The 23058-nt window shown below is 46.5% G+C and overlaps 2 protein-coding genes and 1 non-coding gene across 5 annotated transcripts; all 3 read left to right on the top strand.

Moving 5' to 3' along the window:
- The first annotated feature begins 1213 nt into the window (after positions 1-1213).
- On the top strand, positions 1214-12152 carry klf11a (Kruppel-like factor 11a). Of its 3 annotated transcripts, none has more exons than XM_040124699.1 (4): positions 1214-1414; positions 6610-6831; positions 8121-9021; positions 10028-12152. In XM_040124699.1, exons 1-4 carry the CDS (start codon positions 1382-1384, stop codon positions 10321-10323), a joined length of 1452 nt encoding a protein of 483 aa, XP_039980633.1. In that variant the 5' UTR covers positions 1214-1381; the 3' UTR covers positions 10324-12152. The 3 variants fall into 3 exon arrangements, with proteins under 3 accessions (XP_039980633.1, XP_039980634.1, XP_039980635.1); XM_040124700.1 differs by lacking the exon at positions 1214-1414 and adding an exon at positions 1663-1779; XM_040124701.1 differs by lacking the exon at positions 1214-1414 and adding an exon at positions 1715-2959.
- A 4443-nt stretch (positions 12153-16595) lies between these two features.
- Positions 16596-22012, top strand: LOC120788707 (ribonucleoside-diphosphate reductase subunit M2). The gene is made up of 10 exons (XM_040124702.1): positions 16596-16833; positions 16949-17017; positions 18053-18199; positions 18288-18404; positions 18597-18730; positions 18825-18919; positions 19012-19145; positions 19504-19608; positions 19717-19830; positions 21432-22012. The coding sequence occupies exons 1-10, from the start codon at positions 16744-16746 to the stop codon at positions 21582-21584; spliced, it is 1158 nt and encodes a 385-aa protein (XP_039980636.1). The 5' UTR covers positions 16596-16743; the 3' UTR covers positions 21585-22012.
- Positions 20560-20695, top strand: LOC120789499. Its single transcript, XR_005707402.1, has one exon. It is a non-coding gene; the product is annotated as a small nucleolar RNA SNORD94 (small nucleolar RNA).
- Positions 22013-23058: the final 1046 nt, after the last annotated feature.

A 23058-nucleotide genomic window follows, 5' to 3' on the forward strand; every position in this document is an offset into this window, starting at 1 on the left:
CGTTTTGTCTAAAATTCAGATTTCAGTACAAGACATTCGATTTCCTCACACTGTAGAATAAGGAAACTAGCAAATGTTCACACGTTCGAAGCTGGACCGAACACATTTGTAAGTTTTATTTCCTTAAAAAATGACTTAAATGACTGACAAAATTATTGTAGATTATTATTCAGTGGACCGACCGATCGCTTAATGGACTAATTAATAATGCCCTTCTTGCTCCTTCGGGACAGAGGAAAAAAAAACCAAAACAAATTAAAAAAAACAGCAAAACAAAAACACATTAATATCCCACATTTTGCATGACCATAATATTCTAATATGATTGCAGTCTTTTAAAAGTACAAATTTGTTTCATTTCTACCTTAAAAAAACATCTTTAAAATATAAAAACATGTTGGTCAATACACTGGAATAAAAATAAGTGGATGACAAATGCATTTTAATTAATATCTTACACTGTTTAAAGGTCCAGTCAAAGCTGAGTTTTTCGTTTCAACTATAAACACAGTTTCTTCAGGACAAAACAAACAAACAAAAAACTGAAAAGCAAACGTAGAAACATAAAGACCAAAAAGTTACATGTGATTACGAAAACGTCCTAATGAAGTTGTGAACGTCCCGTCCTCAGTGTGGACATGGCGTGAGCCTACAGGAGTTCAGATGAATTCCTCATTTTAACACGAGAACCACCGGTTCGATGGACAGGTTTAATACGCGTGCGACACACACACACGTTCGCTCGTGGCCCTAGTGATGTTGCTATGAAGCAGGTCGTTTGAAGCTCGAGCCCACTCGTCATCTGGACCGGAACCAAACGCCGTGAAAGCACGGAGTGTTTACGGCGGCGGCGACGACGGGCTTCCGCGTGCGTCCCACATTCCCCGAGCGCCGTATTTTTTACCTGCACTCGGTCCCCGCATGCCTGTCACGCGCGTCCTCGCGGGCACCGCGGTCCCGCCTCGCGCCTCGCGCCTCGCGCCTGTCTGCTTCCCAACCTTTCCCCCAGTTCGAGCGCGCGGCCGGGTTCACCGGGTTTACTCTGACACCGCTGACTCCCCGGCCACGCCCCCCGACAGCCGCGCACCCCGCCTCCGGCCAATCGCGTCGCGGCCACGTACCGATCACGCAGCGCCCGGCCGCGGATTGGCCGGGGCCCGCTACACCTTTGCCTGTGATTGGCCGCCGGTTACCACCCGCCAGAGCGCTCTGAATTTCGTTTCTGTGTTTTTTTCCCTCGGGTTTTTCTTTTTTTTTGGCTCCGCTCAGCTGAAGCCAGTCTGCTGGCAGAGGCTCAGCTCTTTATTGACTGCTCGCACTCCTGCCGCTGCCTCTGCCTCTATTTTGAATCATCTGTCGCCGGTTTCGTGAACTCTTCCTCATGCTCAGCTTCACGGCGGAGCGCCGCTGCCAGGTGAGTCCGCCCCGCGCCGGCCGTCCGGCGGCGGGTTCCGTGAAAGTTGCCGCGGCCGCGCCGCTAGCTGCGCATTGGCGGCGGCAGGCGCAGGTCTCGGGTCAGCTCCTGGCGCAGGCTTCGGGTGGGCTCGTTGACGAGTCGGTCTCGTTTTGGCGCCGTTGGCGGGTTTATCTGGGGTCACGCTGAACCCGGTGTCTCCTGCGCGCGTGCGTGCGTGCGCGCGCGCTGCAGCCTGCCGTCGACGGTGTGTGTTGCTGTGCGTTCACAACAGTTGCATCACCGCAGTGCATCATAAAGTTTAACGACTGACGGAGACACTTTGCCCCGAGCGGGGCCTGACGATGGACCCGCCGCCGCTGCCGGTTCGACCCGTTTTCATTGTTCGAGTAGGATCTGATTCTAGTTGATCGTCTTTGTTGTTGCTGTGATGAGCGAGGAGGCTGCCAGGGCTGTTTTTGGTTTTTAATTTAGCTTCGCCTCGTCTGTTAATGGAGAAATATCAAACTGCAGCTCCTGGTTTTCCATCACCGCAGGCTCGACCCGCAGCCGGCAGTTATTTTCACCATCGACGGTTCTGACGACATCGGTCGGTCGATTAATCGTTGGCGCCGTAAAACGGTGGACCAACGTCGCCTTGGAGCAAAGGCTGGCATCAAATCGAACGTCTCGTTCTTGTTCCGCCAACCTTTGTCCAAAACACCAAAATATTCCATTTACTACAAACGCGCTTATCAGAGTAGTTGTTGATTGAATCAATCGACTAATTGCTGCGGCTCTACCGTAGATGATTCCTTCGAGTGAACCAGTGGTTGACGAAGCATTTGAAACGACGACCGAAGTTCGGTCTTTAGATGCGTCGATCGATCTAATCACCGGTCAGACAAAAGAGAAAGACGTCAGACGTAAAATGATATGGAGTCGGCGTTCGTATCCGTGGCGCTGTAACAGGTACTGCCCCCGTTCCCGTTAATCTGCAAAACAAGCGATTTTTTGTAATCTGTAAAATGACAGAAAAAAGCGATTAATGTCTGTCACGGTTTTCCAAAGCCTACGCCGACATATTCACGCTGCACGTTTTGTCCGACCAACTGCCCAAAGCCGAGACAAATTCCCTCAACTGTCATAAAAGAGGCGGAAAACCAGCAAATACTCGCATCTGAGAAGCTGCGACCGGTGACTTCTGGGGCATTCTCGCTTTTAAAAATGGCCGAAATTACCCAAATTTGTTTCCCATTAAATGTGTGTCGATCAAGATTCGACTGCCAGCGTTAGGATCGATAAGTTTTCGGTTTATCGACTCCCCGATTGATCGGATCCGGGATCGGTTTGTTCGTAAAGCTGCACCCAAAAACTGCAGCTGAGCACAACAAAGAGACAGCGGAGGAAGCGACGCGACAGGACCACGTACGAACAACAACAACAACAAAACAAAAAAAAAAATCAACAACCAGAACCAAAATCCCAGAAACTAAAAAAGGAAAAGATAAATCGGAGGCTGACGAACAGTCGAGTTCAATCAATAAATCCTTCCTGGGCTAATTGGTGTGTTGTTTTTCTGTTTTTCTGTGATGGTAATAATTATTTAACGGTAATTAAGTCCCGTTGGAAGTGGTGGTGATAACATGTTCTGCGCTCCGCATTGTGTCTTGTTGCTGTAATCTCATTATGTGCTGCCGTGCGATGTGTTTGTGTGATGTTTTGCGTGGGAAATCGCAGCGCCGGAGTGCGATGCCGTGCGTCTGTGTTTGTGTGTGTGTGTGTGTGTTGCAACAGATTGACTTTGTTTTTTCCAACTATACTTCCTGTTAAGAGCTTCCCTCTCTCTCTCTCTCTCTCTCTCTCTCTCTCTCTCTCTCTCTCTCTCTCTCTCTCTCTGTCTCTTGGGGTAAGTCGGTGCATGTTAATGTGGGAGGAGTAGGGGGCAGGGCTTTCTTTTTTTTGGGGGGGGGGTTATAATATCTTGCACGCCACCTCCCATCATCTATTCTGGGTACTGGGGAGGTCCCCCCTCAGCCTGAGTGAGACGACGGGTGTACCCGCTGCAGTGGGGCCCCTCTCTCTCTCTCTCTCTGTATCTATATATCTATGTCTCTCGCCCCCCGCTCGCTCTCTGCCTCCACCCTTCCTGTATGCATTCACCAGATGCCAGCCAACTCAGCCAAGCACCCAGGAGCCCTTTGTCCCCCTGTCGCCTCCCACCTACATTTATATTTTTATTTTCTTTTATTACCCGCATTATTCGTGTGCAATTTTTTGTTTAAACTGTTTTAACCTCGGCTGCCTCTGGTTGAGGGCGACACTATTTAATTATTATAATTTTATTTTCCATGTTTTTCCCGACATTATTTTATGGCTCAGGAGACGGGAGGAAGTGGGAAAACGAGCGACATCGTGTTAATTAGATGGGTGGCGTGCACTCTAATTCCCCAGGGAAGAAGAAGAAGAAAGAAGAACAACATGGGCTGTGTCCTGAAATCACTACCTTGTTCACTCTTTCACTGCTCCCTGCTACAGGCGTCGGGTCATTTGGGGCAAAGCTCCTCCTGCTGGCAGCAGGGGAAAAAAAAAAGGGGGTTTTAGAGGCACCGAGTACCTTGGAATTTCAAATGATTCTGGATTAATGCAGGACATAAAAATCCTCGGCTGCTGTTATCATACATCGTTTTACAGTTTCAGGTCAATGACTTTGATTGGCTGTCTGCAGATTACTGTTGTCGTCATTTGCTCGTAGTTGGTAGAAGTTAATATTTCTTTTAAAGAAGAAAGCATCTGTGGTCTCCTTGACCCAAGTGGATTATCTCCTACTGCAGACATGTGAAAGTCTGACTTTTGAGGAAAACCTTAAACTCCTCGGTGCCACCAGCCGCAGGACATTGGTACAAACCACACCCCTGGTAAAAATAATCAAATTTAACAGGGAGTGGTTCAAAGAAAGGCAAAGAAGGCTCTTTTTTGCATCCCATGTGTGTTGTTGGGAGGGCGCCCCACCCGGTCAGGTACAGGCTTTGGGGATCTCCAGCATCGTCCGTAGAGGATCACCAGTCATGAAAGCAGCAGTAGTTTCCAGACAACACGATACAATTGGATCTGCTCCGCAGAGCAAACATGGCGACCCAAGCTGACAGCACATACAAGTAATTAAAAATGAGTTGGGATCCCAAATGGGTTACTGACTGGACTTTTTCATTGAAACATTTACATGCTCAGAATTTGGGCTCTCAATTAAAATGGCGGACAGTAAATATAGTTTACAGTAAACGGCGAGGGATTTCAGACACAGCCATAGACTGGTGGTTGACCTCTGACAGGTAGACACGCTCGTTACTGAGCAGATTATCAAGACATTTTCATTACATAAGTAACGGTCCGTTACCTGGGATCCCCACTGAATCACATGAAGATCCCAACTCACGTTTGAAGTTACTGTGAAAAGACGAAGACATTTCTTCTTCTCTTTATCCGTCAAACTTTCTGGACACAAAATAACGTAAAAACAATCACCTGAAACACGAGGAACTCATCAGAACACATTTGGGATCCCAACGCATATTCAAAGCCGCTGTGGAGTGAAGACGACACTTGCTCATCTCATTTATCTGTCAAACAAATTTCCTGGACAGAAAAGAACATATAAAAACAATCATTAGTTAAATCACGAAGGAAGTCCAAAGATCATATTTTGAATCCCAAATAATCGTGGAAGTTGCTGTGAAAAGAAGAAGACACTTTTTTTTTATCTTTTTAACTGAGAAATCACACTGATTGTTTTAAAACAGTTTTAAAAAAGACAATACCGTAGAGGGTAGGGCAGTCTGAATCATGCACAGAAAGCCATTTGGGATCCCAACTCGTACTTAAAGTTGCTGTGAAAGGAAGAAGATTCGTGTTCATCAAAACCATGAGGGACCTCAGCAGAACAGCTTGGCTGCTGTGAAAAGATCATGACAGTTGTTCATCCTGTTCACTGTCAAATCAAATGTAATTTTATTTTTTACAGAAAAGGGTTTAAGATGTTATAGAGCACAACTAGGGAACTCAGCAGAAGCATATTTGGGATCCCAACTGGTATTTAAAGTCGCTGTGAAAAGAAGAAAACTTTCATCCTGCTGTCCTGAAAAATCAAAAAGATTTTTTTTTGACACAAAACAATTTAAAAAAAAAACCCACAAACAATATTGTGGAATAATAGTCATAAAAGTCATGAGGCAACTATGGGGAACTCATTTGGGATCCCACCTCTCATATTTAAAGTTTCTGAAAATAGAAAAGAAACTTTTCACACACGGCACAATTTTTTTAACATAGAAGAATATAAGAGTTTAACAAGACTGTAGAACGTAGAGCATTTTATGAGAGAAGGACCGTGTCCGGCTGAATCATGAGGGATCTCAGCAGAAGAACATTTCACAATTCATACAATCTTTACTGTGAATACAAGACATCTGTTTGTCTTCTGAGCCGTAATAATCCAACGGACTCTCCGAACTCAGGAACTTAAAACAACAACATCATACATCAGGACACTTTCATTACTAAGGGGCACATTCGGGCTCCCAACTCACATGTAAAAATCACTGTGGAAAAAAGACACTTTTTCATGTTGTTGGCTGTGAAATTAAGTTGATTTTTATGTCGACCAGGACGTTTCCGTTACTACAGAGATGGGAGATTGTGGTGCTAGTGGTGAACCGGCATGCGGAGCGTACACCGATCAGCTGTGAAAACCAGTTACTGGTTTAAATGATCTGTGCACACCAGCGTGCAGATATTTAGACCACTTTAAAACCATCACACATTTCTGACCTCGCATCTGTAATCACATAAATCCTGCAAGATCTTGTCCATATAGGAAACATATGGAAACGTAAAATAATTGAGATAAACCTGTTGATGTTCAGGAGATTTACACAAGATTTCCATGAGTTTTATGGAAGCAAAACGGTGCAAAAATGTCCTTCTCTTGCAGGCGTAACTAATAATTATGGAGTGCTGTTTGATCCTGCGCTTAAAACGGAATAATTTGACTCAACTTTGACTGTTTTATTGATTTTGATTTCAGTTCCGTGCATTGATTCCTGTTCATAGTGAATCTGATTCTTGTCGTTGCATTTGAGCGAGAGAGAGAAAAGACGATATTTTAAGAGACAAACCTGCTTCGTGTGACGAGTTGCTGACCTGCTGATCTGCCTCAGGTTGACGGTATGGACGGCGGGCCGGCGACGACCATGGAGCTGAAGCCGTGCGTCGAGTACCACGACCTGGAGGCCGCCGAGGCGCTCGTCAGCATGAGCTTCTGGGGTCAAAGGTCACATAAACCGCGCCCGCTGACCCCCACCTCCGACTCCTGTGACTCCATCCAGCTCCACCCGGAGGGAGGGGACACCCCCAAAGACCTGATCGCTCTGTCCTCACTGGTAGGAAGAGACCAAAGCATTTATTAAATCTGCCATCGGGTTAAAAACCCGGAAAATTCACTCAACAGCAGTAAAAACCTGCTGGACTATGACTAAAGATGTAAATAAACAGGCCATCCATACAATCAACACAACATCATTGTTAGTAAATAAAAATAATTTACAAGTTTTAAACTAAAAAGTAAAATATTAAATACAGAACTCAAAATATGCCTAACTTTTTAGTTTTTAATTTTTATGCTCGTGTGCTTTATTTGACGTGATGCTCCTTGTTGAATTTAGCTTGGATTTTACTTTTTATTAAGCACTCACAAAAAGATCATTATTATTAGTAGCTTAGTAACTCTTTTATTTTAATTAAGAAAATTATATAAATATATTTTGGGACCTTGCAAAATGTATGTTTATATTTTTCATGGCACTTCTGCTCCAAACACTTTTTTTAGTTATGAATTTTTTTTTTTTTTTCGATTCTCTGAAAATGTGTATTCTCAGCCAATCGCTGGTTTCCCACTAGACCGGGTTGAAGTTTTTTGCTGAACATCCAATAAAACCCTCAGGATCATTTACGACACGTCTTCATGTAAATAGGTTTTGCTGAATGTTTTACAGTAATCACATCGATTTAAAAATTAATAATTTTTTACCTGAGTAAAGAATCTTTCATTTTCAAAAATGAATATGCAACCACATTGCGGTACTAGTACAGTTCTATCACATCCAGAAGTTATTTGGTCCTGAGTGTCACAGATGTCGTTAAATATAGTAAGAAGAAGGAGCCAACTGTCACAAGACAAACAAAAATATATCTTGTAATAAGTTTCCTGAACCCAGTGAAAAACCGGCTCAATAGGTATAAATGACGGGTTAATGTCTACCTATGAAATAAAACCACCGAATGTCCTATTACAGCTGGTAGCAATAAAAAAAGCTGTTTTGAAAAAATGATTAAATGGTGGAGTAATACAACGTCCACGATGAATGACTAAAGCAGTTTCAAGGAAATAAAATATACAGCAAATACGAAAAACTTCAAAAGTGTGTTTTTCAGCTGCGAAGCTGTGTTGAGCGAGATCTGTACAGTACAACTAGAAATTATAATAATGTCAAATGATTAAAAATAAGTAAAGATACATAAATAAATGTTGCAGTGAATCATAGTTGTGCCATTAAAGCCACTGATAATTGAAATCATGAAGCAAATATAATTAGTATAAGAAAGAATGTGGCTGTTGAACATGGACCGTGATCAGTAACTGTAACGATGTGATGATAATCGTCTCCTCCAGTGTATGACTCCGCCTCACAGTCCCAGCTTCGCCGAGGCCTCCACCACCACCTCCGCCACGAGCCCCGCCTCCAGACCGGTCTTGCCCCGCCCGGGGCTCGGCGTCGGCCCCGCCCTCCTCGGCGACTCCCGCGCCGGCCTCAGCCAACCCTCCCCCTCCTCCTCACCCTTCACCTCAGAGACCTCAGCACTTCCACCTCAGACGGAGTCCTCCTGCGTGGCCCCGCCCGGCCGAGCCATGGCCACCAGCGTCATCCGCCACACCGCCGACAGCCTCGGCGTTCCTCCTCCTGCCCCTTCCTGCTCCCGGCAGACAGAGACCTCCGCGCCGCTTCACCCGGGACCTCCGCAGACACTTCCAGAGGAGAGGGACGGACTCCCTCCATCTCCCAACAGCCCGTCCTCTCCTCTCTCCCCAGGGTCTCTCCCTCACTCCTCCCCGGTGTCTTCCTCCTCCTCCTCTTCCTCTCCGGTCTCCCCGTCTCCGGTCCTCTGCCAGGTGTTCCCGGTGAGCAGCCGGACGGGGATGATCTCCGCCTTTGTACAGGCTCCGGTTCAGGTGCAGACTCAAGGGGGGCCCAAGCCCATCCTGCCCCAGTCTCCTTCCAGCTTCACCCAGCCCCTGCTGGTGGGCTCCGCCGTGCCGCAGGGGACCGTGATGTTCGTGGTCCCCCAGCCGCCCGTCTCCCAGCCCCCGCAGGGCGCGCAGACTGTCATGACCCTGGGCAACACCAAGCTGCTCCCGCTGGCCCCGGCTCCGGTTTACATGCCGTCAGGCGCGGGCGGCGGCGCCTCGCAGGCCGACTTCTCCCGCAGACGGAATTATGTCTGCAACTTCCCCGGCTGCAAGAAGACGTATTTCAAGAGTTCGCACCTGAAGGCTCACCTGCGCACACACACAGGTAGGAGGCAGAGTCGTCACACGGTCAGGTCCTTTTACAGATGGTACAAATCACGAAAATCAGTAGACGTGGTAGCAGTAGTGGAAATATACTAATAACAAACAAACAAACAAATAAATAAATAAATAACTAGAGATCCCTGTGTACGTCTGGTTATGCTTCATGGCAAATGGTAATATGAAAAAAAATTGAGATAAAAATACTGTTAAATCAACTTGCAACGACCATTTTTCACCATTTTGAGACATTTTTTATACCAAACGTGAAGAAAGTACCCAACAGATTAGTCAGTAGTGAAAATACTGGTGAGTTTCAGCCCTACTGCCCCGCCGCACAGCTAAATGCTAACATCTGAACATTAGCTTATTGCCGATGTCAGGATCGGTGTGCGCGTCGGCCGAGAAATAACAGGAAGCGTCAGCACAGAAAAGCCAAACTGGGTTTGAGGTCATTTTAAAAAAAAACTGTATCTCCAGTACAGAGTTCAACAGGTTGATTTTTAACTGTAAAATGTCCCGATCGTCTCGGATCTTGGTAACAAAAAATCAGTATAATCATCAGTATCTGCCTCCAAAATCCAGTGAAGTACGGCCGAGGCTGATGTCATTAGTTTAGTTCCAGTTATTTGGTCAGATGTGACCTGATGGAGGCGCTAGATGAAAAGTCAGAGGATCATCGCGGTTCTTCCGGTTCGTCCCGAGGGGAACGTCCGAACCAGATGTCATCACAGTCCTCCCAGCAGAACAAAGGGGTGGAACGACTGATATTGTCACTGCTACGGATGAGCTTGGCTCATTAACCCACCGGATGTGCTGAGAGCTGAAAACAGCTTGGAGTCTAGGAGATACGTGGTTCTCTCAGGGACGCTTGACCGCTGTTAGCGTGATTCGTTTATGATCTGAGAGCCGACGCTTCTTACAGCTTTGGCTGTGATGGTTTGTGGTTTTGGTTCCCGAAGCATCACCCTGTGGGTTTTAACGGTCCGTCCTCCTTTCTTCCTCTGCAGGTGAAAAGCCGTTCAGCTGTCACTGGGAGGGCTGCGACAAAAAGTTCGCCCGCTCTGACGAGCTTTCCCGCCACCGCCGAACGCACACCGGTGAGAAGAAGTTCGTCTGCAACGTGTGCGACCGGCGCTTCATGCGCAGCGACCACCTGACCAAACACGCCCGGCGGCACATGACCACCAAGAGGGCGTCCTCGTGGCCGGCCGAAACCGGAGACCTCAACAAAGTGGCCCTGCCCAAGGGCCAGAACAGAGGCTCCGTGCTTCCTGTCGGCGTGCTCGTTCCCACCGCCAACTAACGGACTCCGTCGGGAGCCCACAGGGCCAACTCAGGACCCCGGGGGGGGGGCAACCGGACACTTAGAGGTTAGACTGACTGGTTGTTTCAGTCCGATCCACCAGTCACATCAGGACGATCTTTTCTACTCTACAAATCACTCATTCAGCTGGTGAACGCGGTGCACGCCGCTACCGGGCCCCGGCTACGTTTACATGCAGACCTCAGAACAGGGTCACTAAAACGTGGCAAACTCCACGGTACAGTCAAACTCAGTCTCGTATTAAATTGGTTACCTCGCCGTGGATCGAGACCAGTCACCTGCTTCCCCGGGACCTGATGTGGTTTTATTTTCGTTTTGGCGTAGAAACGATCCTTTTCCAAGCTGAGCCTCCGAGCGTCTGATCCAGCAGCCTCGGCCAGACTGATGGTTTCCTCTGATAACAAGTCTAAAAGTCCGCAGACACACCAGCACCCCCTTGAGGCTGAAATATTCACCTGCACTCCAGTCGGGTCGGAACTGACGACGGATCGGACGCTTGTTTTTTCGATTATTCGCTTAATCGTCACCTGGCACTTTACGGATGAAGTGTGTAGATAAAATGCCTGTTTTTCCTGTGTTTCCCAAAGACCAATGTGACATCTCAAGATGTCCTGTTTTGTCTGACCAACAGTCCAAGATCCAAAGATATTCAGTTTGCTGTCACGTGTGGCGTAGAAAAGCATCCGGTCGTCACATCTGGGAAGCTGGAAACATCCAACGTTAAAAAAAAAGAGCATTTTTTGCTTAAAAGCAAATGACAAACGACTCGATTATTGGGATTAGAGTCGCCGATTACTTTTCTGTCAATTCATTCATCGATTGATCCACCAAGCGTTGCAGCTCTACACTCCAAAAAATAAACTGTACAGTACTGCAGTAGATGTACCGTGTTGCTTTCCACCGCTGGTGGTAGAACTGCTCTTAGCGAAGTGGACACCTATTACTCCGTTAGTGACCAAGCCGACGGAAACTGGCCAAAAACTTTTGTCCTCCTCGGCGACTCCTCGCTGAATGAAATTAACAGTCTTGAAAAACAAATGTGAAGGGGAAGTGAATGTTCCAGTGCAGAGTGACAACGCGGACGCACGTTCGTGGGCGGCCAGCGCGTCGACCGGTAGCTCACCAGTTACCTTCATTCAGAGGCTTTCAGGTGTGACCGGACGCGAAGGTGCGTTCGAGGCCACAGTTGTTCACGTGACCGAGATTTAACGGCCGAGTTAATGCGAGTGTTGCTGCGGCGTAGTCACAACCCGGCGATTCTGAGTGTAGTTCATGTAGACGTAGCTGGAGCAGCCAGCAGAGGACGGAGCGAGTTTCCCCGCCCTGCTTAGGACCGTTTACCCCCAGCAACCCCAAACTCACCGAGGAGGAGGAGGAGGAGGAGGAGGAGGAGGACACGAAGGCGACAGGCTGCTATTCATCCACGGACAGAACTCAACAAAAACCTGACATTGCACTGGATTTTTTTAATCTTGCTTGTTTTTGTACTCTCTCTCCGTGTATAATCATGTTTACTTCATGTGTATATGTCAAGTTTAGCGAAATGTATGCACTCTTTCTTTTTTTTGCCAAAGCCTCTGTATTGTGCTTCTGTTGTTAGCCTACTTCTGTTTACTTGTCTGACTGTACATATTGTAAATATATTGATATCTATATGAATGTTACGTGTATTCCAGTTTGCATTTATCGACAGTACGAGTTATTGATATTTTAAAAATGTCAGTGGACAGTATTCCTCACTGTGATACTACCTACTCTCTTTGCTTTACACATTATTATTATTATTATTTAATAAACATTTGTTGAGGAAAAAAAAAAAAAATGGTAGTTTATTTGTCGGGGACTCTCCTAGCAGCGGACCGCCCACGTCCGGACCGCTCGGTGATCGCGATCAGACGTTCGATACGTGCGTCTACTCAACACGTGGCGATTTTTCTAAAATCGCTGGGGACTAGAGCGAATCGCACTGCGTCCAGAATCACGTGTATTACGGTTTTGACCGCACTCGGTTACGACACCGATTTTTTAAAATAAATTGCAGCCAATCAGGCGCTGAGGGTTTTCAAGTGGCCGACCTTAACATCCTCCAGGAGCTGCACGTCGCAGCTGCAGCCGTTGACCATGTCGATGAGCGGCTAGACTACAATAACTGACCTCCTGTTGTCTTTAGAACACCTGCGTACACCCGTCCCTCTCACCTTGACATGCTCTCTGTACCTCACCTCCCTTCCTCTGCTCCTCCCTCAGAATTTAAACCTGTGAGTAGAGCAAAGCCTCCTGTAGCTGGAACCCGCCCAGCTCACCCAAATCAATGTCAACCCTTCTAATCCAAAGAAACGGCAGCAGCTCGGCTGGGCAGAAAACCGGCCGCGAAACGACCACTAGAACTTCGGTTTCTACGTTGACATTGTGAGTCTGGACTGTTTTGTTGCTCCAAACGGGAAACAACAGCGGAAGAATAAGTTTCTTAAAGTTGGGGATCTTCTTTTCTTTTAACGGGATATTCCAATCAGGGGCGGGGCCAGAGAGATGGCCAGGTGCGGGTCGGGCCCCCCTGACGTAAAAATGCTCAGAGGGTGACAGGAAGTTGGCTTGTCAGTACCGTGGATGAATCATTGAATGGGCCAAGTGGGTACAGAACCGCTGTGTGAAGACACTGTTTCGTGGTGGAAAGTCAATCAAAGGGCCACGAAAACACACAAAACACCCACAAAGAAATGAAACCATTTTGTCGATGGTTTCATTTCTTTGTGTGTGTTTTTTAGGAGGCAAAGTGACATAAACAACCAGACATGGACGAGACAGCGACCGCACGCCGCTCATTTTTTTGTGTCTCCTTCAGTCCGGGGGTCTTCCTCCTACAGTTGTCTGCAAAAGTCTGGCCGTACTAACCTCTGTTCACTTCAACAATCAGCAGAATACGGAAGTCGTCCAAACTCCCGCGTACACCTGCAGGAGGCGCGGGGCCCTTCTGCGTGCCTGCGCCCAGGGGCCCGGTCTCTCAGAAAGGAGTTGCAAACAGCGGCTCTTGTACTGTGTAGAATATTTAACATGCTTTATTTTCATTTGTTTCACGCACACAAGGCACTTTAAAGATGTACAGTCTGTTACTGCTGAGAACCGGGGATTCAAATGCAACTCAGAAATTCTCCGCTTTGCCGCGACAGTAAACGAGCCTGATTCAGTTTTCTAGGCTGCGTCGCTTTCTATAAACACACACTTTGTCCCGTACACGAAGTTTCTGCTCGGCGACAGCGAGGCCGTTACGTGTTGTGTTATACAACCGGAGCCCCGGCCACTCTCTCCCCACAACACCCGGTAACAACGGTCAGCCAATCCCCGGCCGGCGCCGAGGGGGCGTGACCAATGGCGGAGGACGACGTTGGGCCGGGGAACGCGAGAGCGGCGCCTCATTGGCCGAGGAGGTACCCGCCCACTTGCCTTACTGACCGACATTCGGCAGAAGCCAAAGAAAAGCAATGAAAATAAAACCAGCGAAAAAAACACAGGAGTCTGGTGGAGGTCGCGGCGGCATCGCGTGGCGACGAACGGTACTGCAGGGCGACCTGAAAACTGATATAAGACCAAATTAATATTTAGTTTATCGATATATCGTGGTTCGTTTCGGACGTTGGGGTAAGTGATCTAAAAGGCAGGGGCGGGCTTAGACACCTCTGAATGAGACCGGGGCACATTCGTAAAATGATTAAAAATGTGCCAAAGACTCATGTTCAAAGTCCTGATTCTTGGCAAGAACAAACAGAACAGGGTTGACAGCGACGCTGTCACGACACAAGCAGCTGCTGTGTGTAGTTCCAGAAGCAGAAGCCGAAGACGACCATTACAGAAAAACAAAAAGCAGTAAAGGAAGCACGGGAGTCTGGTGGAGGCGAAGTAACCAGTGGAACAGGGAAACATCAGCTTATTTTAAAGTCATACCCTTATTTGATCCAGTTTTTAAAGAAATCTATAATAATATGTGTTATACATGTTTTCTTTGTCGTTTGCAGATTAACGTGTGTTTGTGTGTGGAAACCTGGGGTTGGGTCGACAAATGTAACACTGCAAGATGTTTATTTGCTCTGCTCCACATAAATATTCAGTAAAAAAAAAAAAGGAAAGGAAAGGAAAAGAAGTTTACAGGAACATTTAAGAAACATTTTCTACGCAGGACCTTTACCGGTAATGGAGTATTTTTACATTGTGGCATTAGTACTTTTACTTAAAGATTCAGAATACGTCCTCCACCACTGACCTTAACCTATAATAATAACACTTCATAATTTATTTGCTGAATGTATTTTTCTAAATCTGTATCATTGTTATCAATAAATGTAACGGAGTAAAAAGCCTATTTCCCTCTGAACTGTAGTGGAGTAGAATTTATAGAGCAGAGGAAAATGGCTGCGGTGGAAGAAGTACTCAAGTCATTCACTTCAGTAAAAGTAGTAATGCACCTCTGTCGAAATACTCTAGTACAGGCCAAAGGATACAGGTATCAAAGTATTGACAGTAAAAGTACATGTTGGGCTCAACGACCCTTGTCAGACATGACAGATAGTGTATTAATGGAATATTCTTATTGAAACATTTCCAGACAGGCAGCATTTTCCTGTCACAGCGGATCGATGCCCAAAGTACCAAGTCTTGCTGTGAGAATAGATACCAGTGGCGGTAGGACTGATACCAGAACACGTTGGACCCTGGACGCGTGAATCCTGTTTTTAGAGCTGCAATGTTTGGCGTCTCCGCTTCTGTTTGTCATCGTCTCCGTAGTTTTAGTTCTTAGTTCTTTTGATTAAACCTGCTAATTATTAGATGGTGATTAAAATACATTCAGAAGCAGCCTGTTAATAATAGATTCACCTCTTAAATCCTGACCCATTTCTCTCCCTTACTTGATCAATGTCAGATAAACGTTGTACAGTAAAAAAGTACAATATTTCCCGCTGGAATGTGGCGGAGTAGAAGTAGAAAGTGGCATGAAATTACAATACAAACGTAAAGTACAAGTACCTGAAATTGTCCTTGAGTAACTGTACTTCGTTACTTTGTGCTGGATATCCAACATATACACGTGGGATTTGCACCAAAAACCTTGGTGTAATCCGGCTGTGGCACTGATGTTGGTGCATTGTATTTACATTAACTCGTTCCGGTCGCTAGGTGGCGACACCGACCGTTCACGTGTATTTAAAGGTTCGCTAGCAACCAATCAGAGCGCGTCTCTCCGGAAACGGGTGAAAAAGTCACCTTCGCCTGTTTAGAGGGAAGAGAGAAGCTAAACGTTTTGCTTCAGAGCCTGAAACCTGAACAGATAAAAAGTACAACACACTCAGGTAATCAGAAACAGAAACACACGAGAATACCGTCTTTAAATCTGCTTGTTATGTCGAAGCGGCGGCTAAGAAACCGGCAGATTGCCGGGATGTGTTCCTGTATTGTCTGACATTTGGGCGGTTTTTAAGACAAAATCGCTAAAGTCAGTCCCAAGTTTTCACAGCTGACGACACATGGGGCCGCTGAAAATGCAGAGTCATAACAATACGTGGTGTGTAAAAATAATTTTGGCGCTAACCTGTCGTGGTGACAACGCCTTTGTGTGACAGTAAACAACAGAAAGCGCGGCAGCTTTTTCTCGTCAGAAACAAACACCATAAACACCGTCACACACACGTAATGGCAGTTTAGTGAAACCTTGAATGAAAGCAGATGGATGTCGGACACGTTAAAGCACCGAAATAAAACCGAAGCTAACGAAGCTAATGTCGGTTCACGCATTTATGCGGTCCAGTTTGAGGGACCATGAACCGAATTGTTAAATATTCAGACCACCTTTTGTTTACAAGACAGTTGAACATATGTGGAGCCATTTTAAGGCACATGAATGGTCATTATTTCCTTTTACGAGCTAATATCTCATCGCGGAAATCAGATTTACTTTTGGTGATTTCAGCATTAATTTGAACGTCACGGCCCCGTTTCAAAATGGCAGCTCGGCGGCTCCCAAGCGTCACATTAACGTCCTTTTTGTCAAACGGAGAAATGTTTCGTAAACGCTCTTTTTGACGGTTTCGTAACACCGGCTCCGGACACTTTCGTAACTCCGCACAGACAAAGGCGTTTGAATTTCCCGCAACAGGCAGGTGTCACGTGAACTCGACGCGCAGCCGGATTGGCTCCGTCGCAGCGTTAGTTTAAAGAGCCACCGCGAGCTGCGTTCCTATTGGCCGGCTGCGTTCTAGCGCCAAGATTTCAATAAAAAGGCGAGCGGACAACAGAAGCGGCTTCAGTCTCTGCTCGTCGTCTGTGTCTGTGGCTCGCTAGTTTAGAATCTGGCGTTTCTCTTCTTTTAACCTTTTAATTTCTTAACTGACCTTTTATTTATTTGAATTCAAAATGCTTTCCGCTCGCTCTCCTCTTTCCGTCAGGGATGAAAACACACTCCGCAGTCAGATCGACAACATGTCGCTGGACAAAGAAAACACGGTGAGAAGAAGAACTCCATAAACTGACTTCCATCTTCTTTTAAACGGCGTTTTTCGCTTCGACATTGAGACCAGTTCCCGGTCACTTTAGTGATTTGTGCTCATTTCTCTTTCAGCCCCCGAGTCTGAACACCACCCGCATCCTGGCGTCTAAAACCGCGCGTAAAATCTTCGACGATACCACGGTAAGTGACTGGAAATCTGCTGAAACCTTCGGGGATTAAAACTAATCGATCCGACGGATGATCTACGTTCATTTTGAAGCCGATGACCGGGAGTTTGTCGTGTGAATTGTGCTCGTGTGGCGCCTAAAATGTCGGTTCTGGCGCCAACGTGGACAGTCAGCTGTCACTGTCCGTACTTGTGCAGGTTTGGTTTATCAGAGATTCTTTGGCATGTAAACGTTTTTATCAACAGTTTGATGTGGGTGAAGTCTTGCAGATGAATGTTATTCCTCTCACGGACGCGTGAAGCCTTTCAGTCTCTCACAGACTTCATATTAACACCGGGAGGTTCTCATCAATAACAGCTGAGCTGGGATGTCTGATCCTACATGTTCTAATCTTCTCAGTGGTGGAATATATGAAGGGTTTGTCTCTGACATTTGTCTCTGACATTGTCTGGATCTCTAGGTTTTCTATTAACGTTCAGCAGACTGAGCTGAGACTCCAGAATATTTTAATTCCCGATCGATCCACAGATTATTTCCTCGACTGGTCCGGTACCAAATGTATGATCTGTAGAATTGACTTAATAATAATAATAATAATAATAATAATAATAATAATAATAATAATAATAATAATAATAATAATAATAATAATAATAATAAAAATAAAAAAAAATGCCCATCAGTTTACCAGAGTCCAAGGTGACGTCGTTAAACTGCTCATTTTGTTTGATCAAAAGAGCCAGAGATGTTCAGCTTAGAGCTGCAGCCATTAGTCGATGGATGGGCAATTGATAATTTTGAGTTCCCTGGTTCCAGCTCTACCAGTTTGAATATATTCTGGTTTCTTTAGTCTTCTATGAAAGTAAATTTGAATAGTTTTCTGGGATTTTGGACCATTGGTCAAACAAAACGACACAGTTAAAGACGTCACCTTGGTTTTTGCGAGTTGGAGACAGACGATCAAACACCAAACCAGTATAAACCGACCAGTTATAAAATGTGTGGTAACCAGTGTTTGTAGTTGACGTTGTCATTTGTTGTTGTTCAGCCCAAAACCGTGAAGAGCAGCAGCAGCGAGGAGGAGGAGCCGCTGCTGAAGGAGAACCCTCGTCGCTTCGTCATCTTCCCCATCCAGTACCACGACATCTGGCAGATGTACAAGAAGGCCGAGGCCTCTTTCTGGACCGCAGAGGAGGTAAGCGGGACCGCCGCTGCACTCGGAGATACAGCGATCCCGATGGGTCGACTCCACCCGACGACGTTAACGGCTTGTGTTTCCTCAGGTGGACCTGTCGAAGGACCTGCAGCACTGGGAGTCTCTGAAGGACGAGGAGAGGTACTTCATCTCTCACGTGTTGGCGTTCTTCGCCGCCAGCGACGGCATCGTCAACGAGAACCTGGTGAGTCTGGCGACCGGAAGCCCGAGACGATGGTTATTGATCTGTTGTTGGTTCTGGATCGGTTCTGACTCTTCAGACCACCTGAACAGACGTCACTCCGGCTCCCGCTGCTTTGCCACGGGAGCTTGATTCTGTTTTTAAAGGTCACACGGCCCGTTTCCTCATCTTGCTGTTCTACTCTGTGACCACCAGGTGGAGCGCTTCACACAGGAAGTGCAGGTGACGGAGGCCCGGTGTTTCTACGGTTTCCAGATCGCCATGGAGAACATCCACTCGGAGATGTACAGCCTCCTCATCGACACCTACATCAAGGAGCCCAAAGAGAGGTGAGCTCCTGGCGCTCTTTCTGGTCTGTACTGGTCTGTGCTGGTTTCTGCTGGTCTGTGCTGTTGTCTGACGGCCTGTTCGCTGACCTTTCAGAGAATACCTGTTCAATGCCGTCGAGACTCTGGCGTGTGTGAAGAAGAAGGCCGACTGGGCGCTCAACTGGATCGGCAACAAGAGCGCCAACTACGGTAAGCCCGCCCCCCGAGACCCCGCCTGATGTTGGCGCTCCCGGTCGATGGGGTTTGGTATTGATTGTCTGCGTGTGGTATTGATCCTCCAGGAGAGCGTGTGGTGGCCTTCGCGGCCGTGGAGGGAATCTTCTTCTCGGGCTCGTTCGCTGCGATCTTCTGGCTGAAGAAGAGAGGCCTGATGCCCGGCCTGACCTTCTCCAACGAGCTCATCAGCAGAGACGAGGTGACGGGTCCACACTGATTCTACACCTCGCCCGGTTTTTAAGAGACCAGGCATCCAATCAATAGCTGATCAGCAGATGTTTAAATAATCGGTTTAGTCGTTTTCAATCAAAGATGTCAAACATTTGCTGGTGCAAATTGGTTCCGGTCCTCTGACCTTATTTAAGATTTAAAAATGAAATTTAAGACTTTTCGTAACTTCTAAGGTCTTTTTTTGTAATTAACTTAATTCAGTGTCTTTTTAAAAAAAGACTCACTCTGGTTCAGAATTAAGTTAAATCCTGGTTTCAGGTTTGACTGACTCGGTGCTGGACTAGCTTTGTGTCGTTTGTCGTGGTCTAACTGTGTGCCGGTTTCAGGGTCTGCACTGCGACTTTGCCTGTCTGATGTTCAAACACCTGGTGAACAAGCCGTCGAAAGAAACCGTCACCAAGATCATCAGGAACGCCGTGGCGATCGAACAGGTCGGTGCGGAGATCCTGAAGGCGTTGGTCTGGTTTATCGTCTCCTTCGGGCCGTGGCCGGTCGAACTGGGTTTGTCTGACTGTTTTTATTTTTGCGTCTGTGTTCAGGAGTTCCTGACGGAGGCTCTGCCCGTGAAGCTGATCGGGATGAACTGTGAGCTGATGAAGCAGTACATCGAGTTTGTGGCTGACAGACTGATGCTGGAGCTCGGCTTCACCAAGGTAACGACGCCACGGCTAAAGCGCGGCTCCCGGTAGGGCCGGGGCATAACCGGGACGAGGCTGCGCTCTTGCGTGAGCTGTACAAGTTAATGTAGCTGAGGGATCAACGGTCTTTATTGGCACGACCCAGCAACGACCGGAAGTCTTCGTTCTTCCAGTTTTGATCTTGCAGGACCTGAAAATGTTGGCGCTGTTGGAAACCAGATCGCGTTGGTCCCAGAAAACAGCCGCGGGCTGTTCGGCTGCTTCCGGCAGGCACAGTCGGTTTGAACCAGACCAGTGAAAGTGCCGTTTAAAATGTCCAACTCCGCTCCAGAAATCTTCATAGTGTCGTTTTCTGAGTGCTGTTCCTCGGGCAGACTGACTCAAGCTCCGGCAGGCAGAGGTTCAGGTAGCGGGACTCGTTAAGTGCTGCGTCAGAGGTTTGGTCGTTTATTCTACCGCTGTCGGCACAAACCTTTATGATCTGAGGCCCGTGCTGTTTTTAGTGAAACGTAACTTCAATTTCCCGGTTTCGGTCGTGATCAAACTAGATTTGTGAAGTTGTGGCTCAGCTGTTTCAGTCTGCCACATTTTTCCTACCAACCGATCTGCATGTGAGAACCCGTCTGACCTTTAGTGTAAATCGCCACATGATAATTAGGCCGAGTCTAAACTCAAAGCAGCCGGTGCAGCGAGCTCCCGGTCGTGGTCTGTAGCGTGTAGGGTTTCTAGTTGATGAGGATCGGGTCTGTGGTGATGAGCGGCGCAGGGGTACGGACCTCAGCCGGTGATGGGGGCTGAGTGCTGCTGCGGACTCTGATCGGAGGACGAGTGGTTCACTGACAGACGACAGCAGCACGAAACAGACGCCAGACTGAACAGACCTGGTCTAAAGGACTGCAGTCCACCTCGTCAATTTAAAAGCCTTGAAAACAAATTTCCAGCTACACGTCAAACAGTTTAAAAATCTGAGCAGTCACCAGATTATTTCTTCTTCTTTACGGTTTTTCCACATGGAAAAATAAACTTCTTCCGATCTTGAGGGAAAAACCAGTTTGACCACAGCCCGTGTCCAGTGAGCTGTACTTAAACACCGTAGTGGGTCTGATTCCGTTAGAGCTGGAACGATTAGTCCGCGGACAGAGAACCAGTCTGCGACTATTTGATGTTCACTTCAGACATTTTCAAAGCAAAAACGCCCAAAAATTTGAAGGCCCCAGATTCTCAAATGTGAGAATTTGACGCTTTTCTTTGTCTTAGATCAGAGCAACGAAATATCGTTGCATCTATTTCCAGATGTCACCGTTATCCATGGGAAATGATCAAGTTCATTATAGCTGTTTTTTTTGTTTCTAGGCCAAACAACCAGCCGGTTGATCGGCGAAACGATAATTAGATCGACCGGTGATGAAATTGTTTTAGTCGCAGCCTTAATTCTCAGGACATAAATGGACCCAAATGTCAACAGTCCTTGTCCTGAAAATCTCCTCAGAGCTTCGGTCTGAGGAGAAGTTTTGTCTCAGGCTTCAGGACTGAAAAGACTCGGGTCGGATCTTTTTAAGGTGTTTCTAGTTGCCCAGAGAACGAACTGACCTCCGCTCTGTCTGGCGTGTCTGCAGATCTACCGGGCGGAGAACCCCTTCGACTTCATGGAGAACATCTCTCTGGAGGGAAAGACCAACTTCTTTGAGAAGCGAGTGGGCGAGTACCAGAGGATGGGCGTGATGTCCGGCCCCACGGACAACACCTTCAGGCTGGACGCCGACTTCTGAGGACAGAGGTGGACCCACCCGCGCGCAGTCGCACATTTCATCCAGAGAAACCGGTCGATAGTCGAGGCCGTCGCTCCACGCGACAGGACGACGGTTGGTTCATAGTGTTAACATTATCCTGTCACCCAGTGCATTCTGGGACCGGCGTCAGCCCCTGCAAACTTCAGCACAAAGCCTAGAAGGTAAATAGATGGACTTTCACTCTTGTACAGAACATTTTATTATTTTTTCTGCACCACAGCAGAATTATGAACTAAAACTCCATCTTTTCTTTTTTTTTTTTCCTTTTTTAACATATGATACGAGCACTGCAGCCTGTTTGTTTTTGTAAATAGTTCAAAACTTGTTTTATCTGCATTTTGTAATAAAATGTAAACTCCAGATTTGTATATTAGTACTTTTAGAATAGTGTCTTTTGTTAAATATGTACAGTTTGAGTCTCGTAATGCTGATTCTTTAATAAAAGTTGTATAAACTGGAACTCGATTAGTTTTTCTTGCCTGTCTTTTAAACTTTTATTTGATTTTTTTTATATTAAAAAAACAAAAAAACAGGATACATGCAGATCCTCAGATTTATTTTTGCCCTTTAAACTGTACATTATTCATGATTTGAGTCTTGTGATAATGAAAAGCTTTAAAGTTTGAGATGATGCCCACACATGACAAATCATATTGACCTACAGCATTAACACTATATTTAAACAAAGTCTGCTTTTCAGTAAAAAGCTGCCAAGGTCAGTCACTTAAGGTCTCGTTTAGGTTCACCTGACAGAATCAGTCTGCTGAGGTCACCTGTCATATGAAGAGCAACCCTGTTATGGTTATGTTTAATGTCCCGTTGCATCTTACACACTGGGTATGTCAGTTCATATATTGATATAGTGCAGAATCAAAACCGAGGTTATCTCAGGGCACTTTTCATGCGGAGCAGGTCTAGACCAGGACTCTTTATGGTTGTGTTTACACAGACCAAACATTCTCCTGGAAAAACTGCCTTCTGACAAGTGGACAGGAGGAAAGAGGACAGCACCATGCAGGTTCCACAAGGATCTATTAGAAGACTCATGATGATGATATAATAGGACTAATAATAAACGTGAATGAGACCATTGATGGGGGCAGAGTTCGGCCGGCAGTCACAGATCCATGTATGTGTTGCAGGCATGTGGCTGTAGGTCTGTATGAATCAAATTGTTTGTGTGAAGGTATGAATGACTAAACTTGGGTTGGTTTGTATAAATTAATGCATGTATGACGGTAGAGCATCAAGGGTACACTGGATGTGTTACCCCGCCCTGTCCGGGATTCAAACCCCCGACCTCCTGCGGCAAAGTCAGCAGTGTTAACCACTCAGGGGTGTGTGTGTGTGTGTGTGTGTGTGTGTGTGTGTGTGTGTGTGTGTGTGTGTGTATGTGTATATATGTGTGTGTGTGTATATATGTGTGTGTGTGTATGTGTGTATATATGTGTGT

This window comes from Xiphias gladius, chromosome 4, assembly GCF_016859285.1.
Source record: "Xiphias gladius isolate SHS-SW01 ecotype Sanya breed wild chromosome 4, ASM1685928v1, whole genome shotgun sequence".
Lineage (NCBI taxonomy): Eukaryota > Metazoa > Chordata > Actinopteri > Istiophoriformes > Xiphiidae > Xiphias > Xiphias gladius.

What these genes read in the sequence shown, in the direction of transcription:
- klf11a (XM_040124699.1), top strand. Translation starts at nt 1,382, where the DNA reads ATGCTCAGCTTCACGGCGGAGCGCCGCTGCCAG. An exon ending in TGATCGCTCTGTCCTCACTG is followed by an intron (nt 6,832 to 8,120) that starts GTAGGAAGAGAC and finishes CGTCTCCTCCAG; the next exon opens with TGTATGACTCCGCCTCACAG. An exon ending in TCACCTGCGCACACACACAG is followed by an intron (nt 9,022 to 10,027) that starts GTAGGAGGCAGA and finishes CTTCCTCTGCAG; the next exon opens with GTGAAAAGCCGTTCAGCTGT.
- LOC120788707 (XM_040124702.1), top strand. Translation starts at nt 16,744, where the DNA reads ATGCTTTCCGCTCGCTCTCCTCTTTCCGTCAGGGATGAAAACACACTC. An exon ending in GCATCGTCAACGAGAACCTG is followed by an intron (nt 18,405 to 18,596) that starts GTGAGTCTGGCG and finishes TGTGACCACCAG; the next exon opens with GTGGAGCGCTTCACACAGGA. An exon ending in CAACAAGAGCGCCAACTACG is followed by an intron (nt 18,920 to 19,011) that starts GTAAGCCCGCCC and finishes TTGATCCTCCAG; the next exon opens with GAGAGCGTGTGGTGGCCTTC.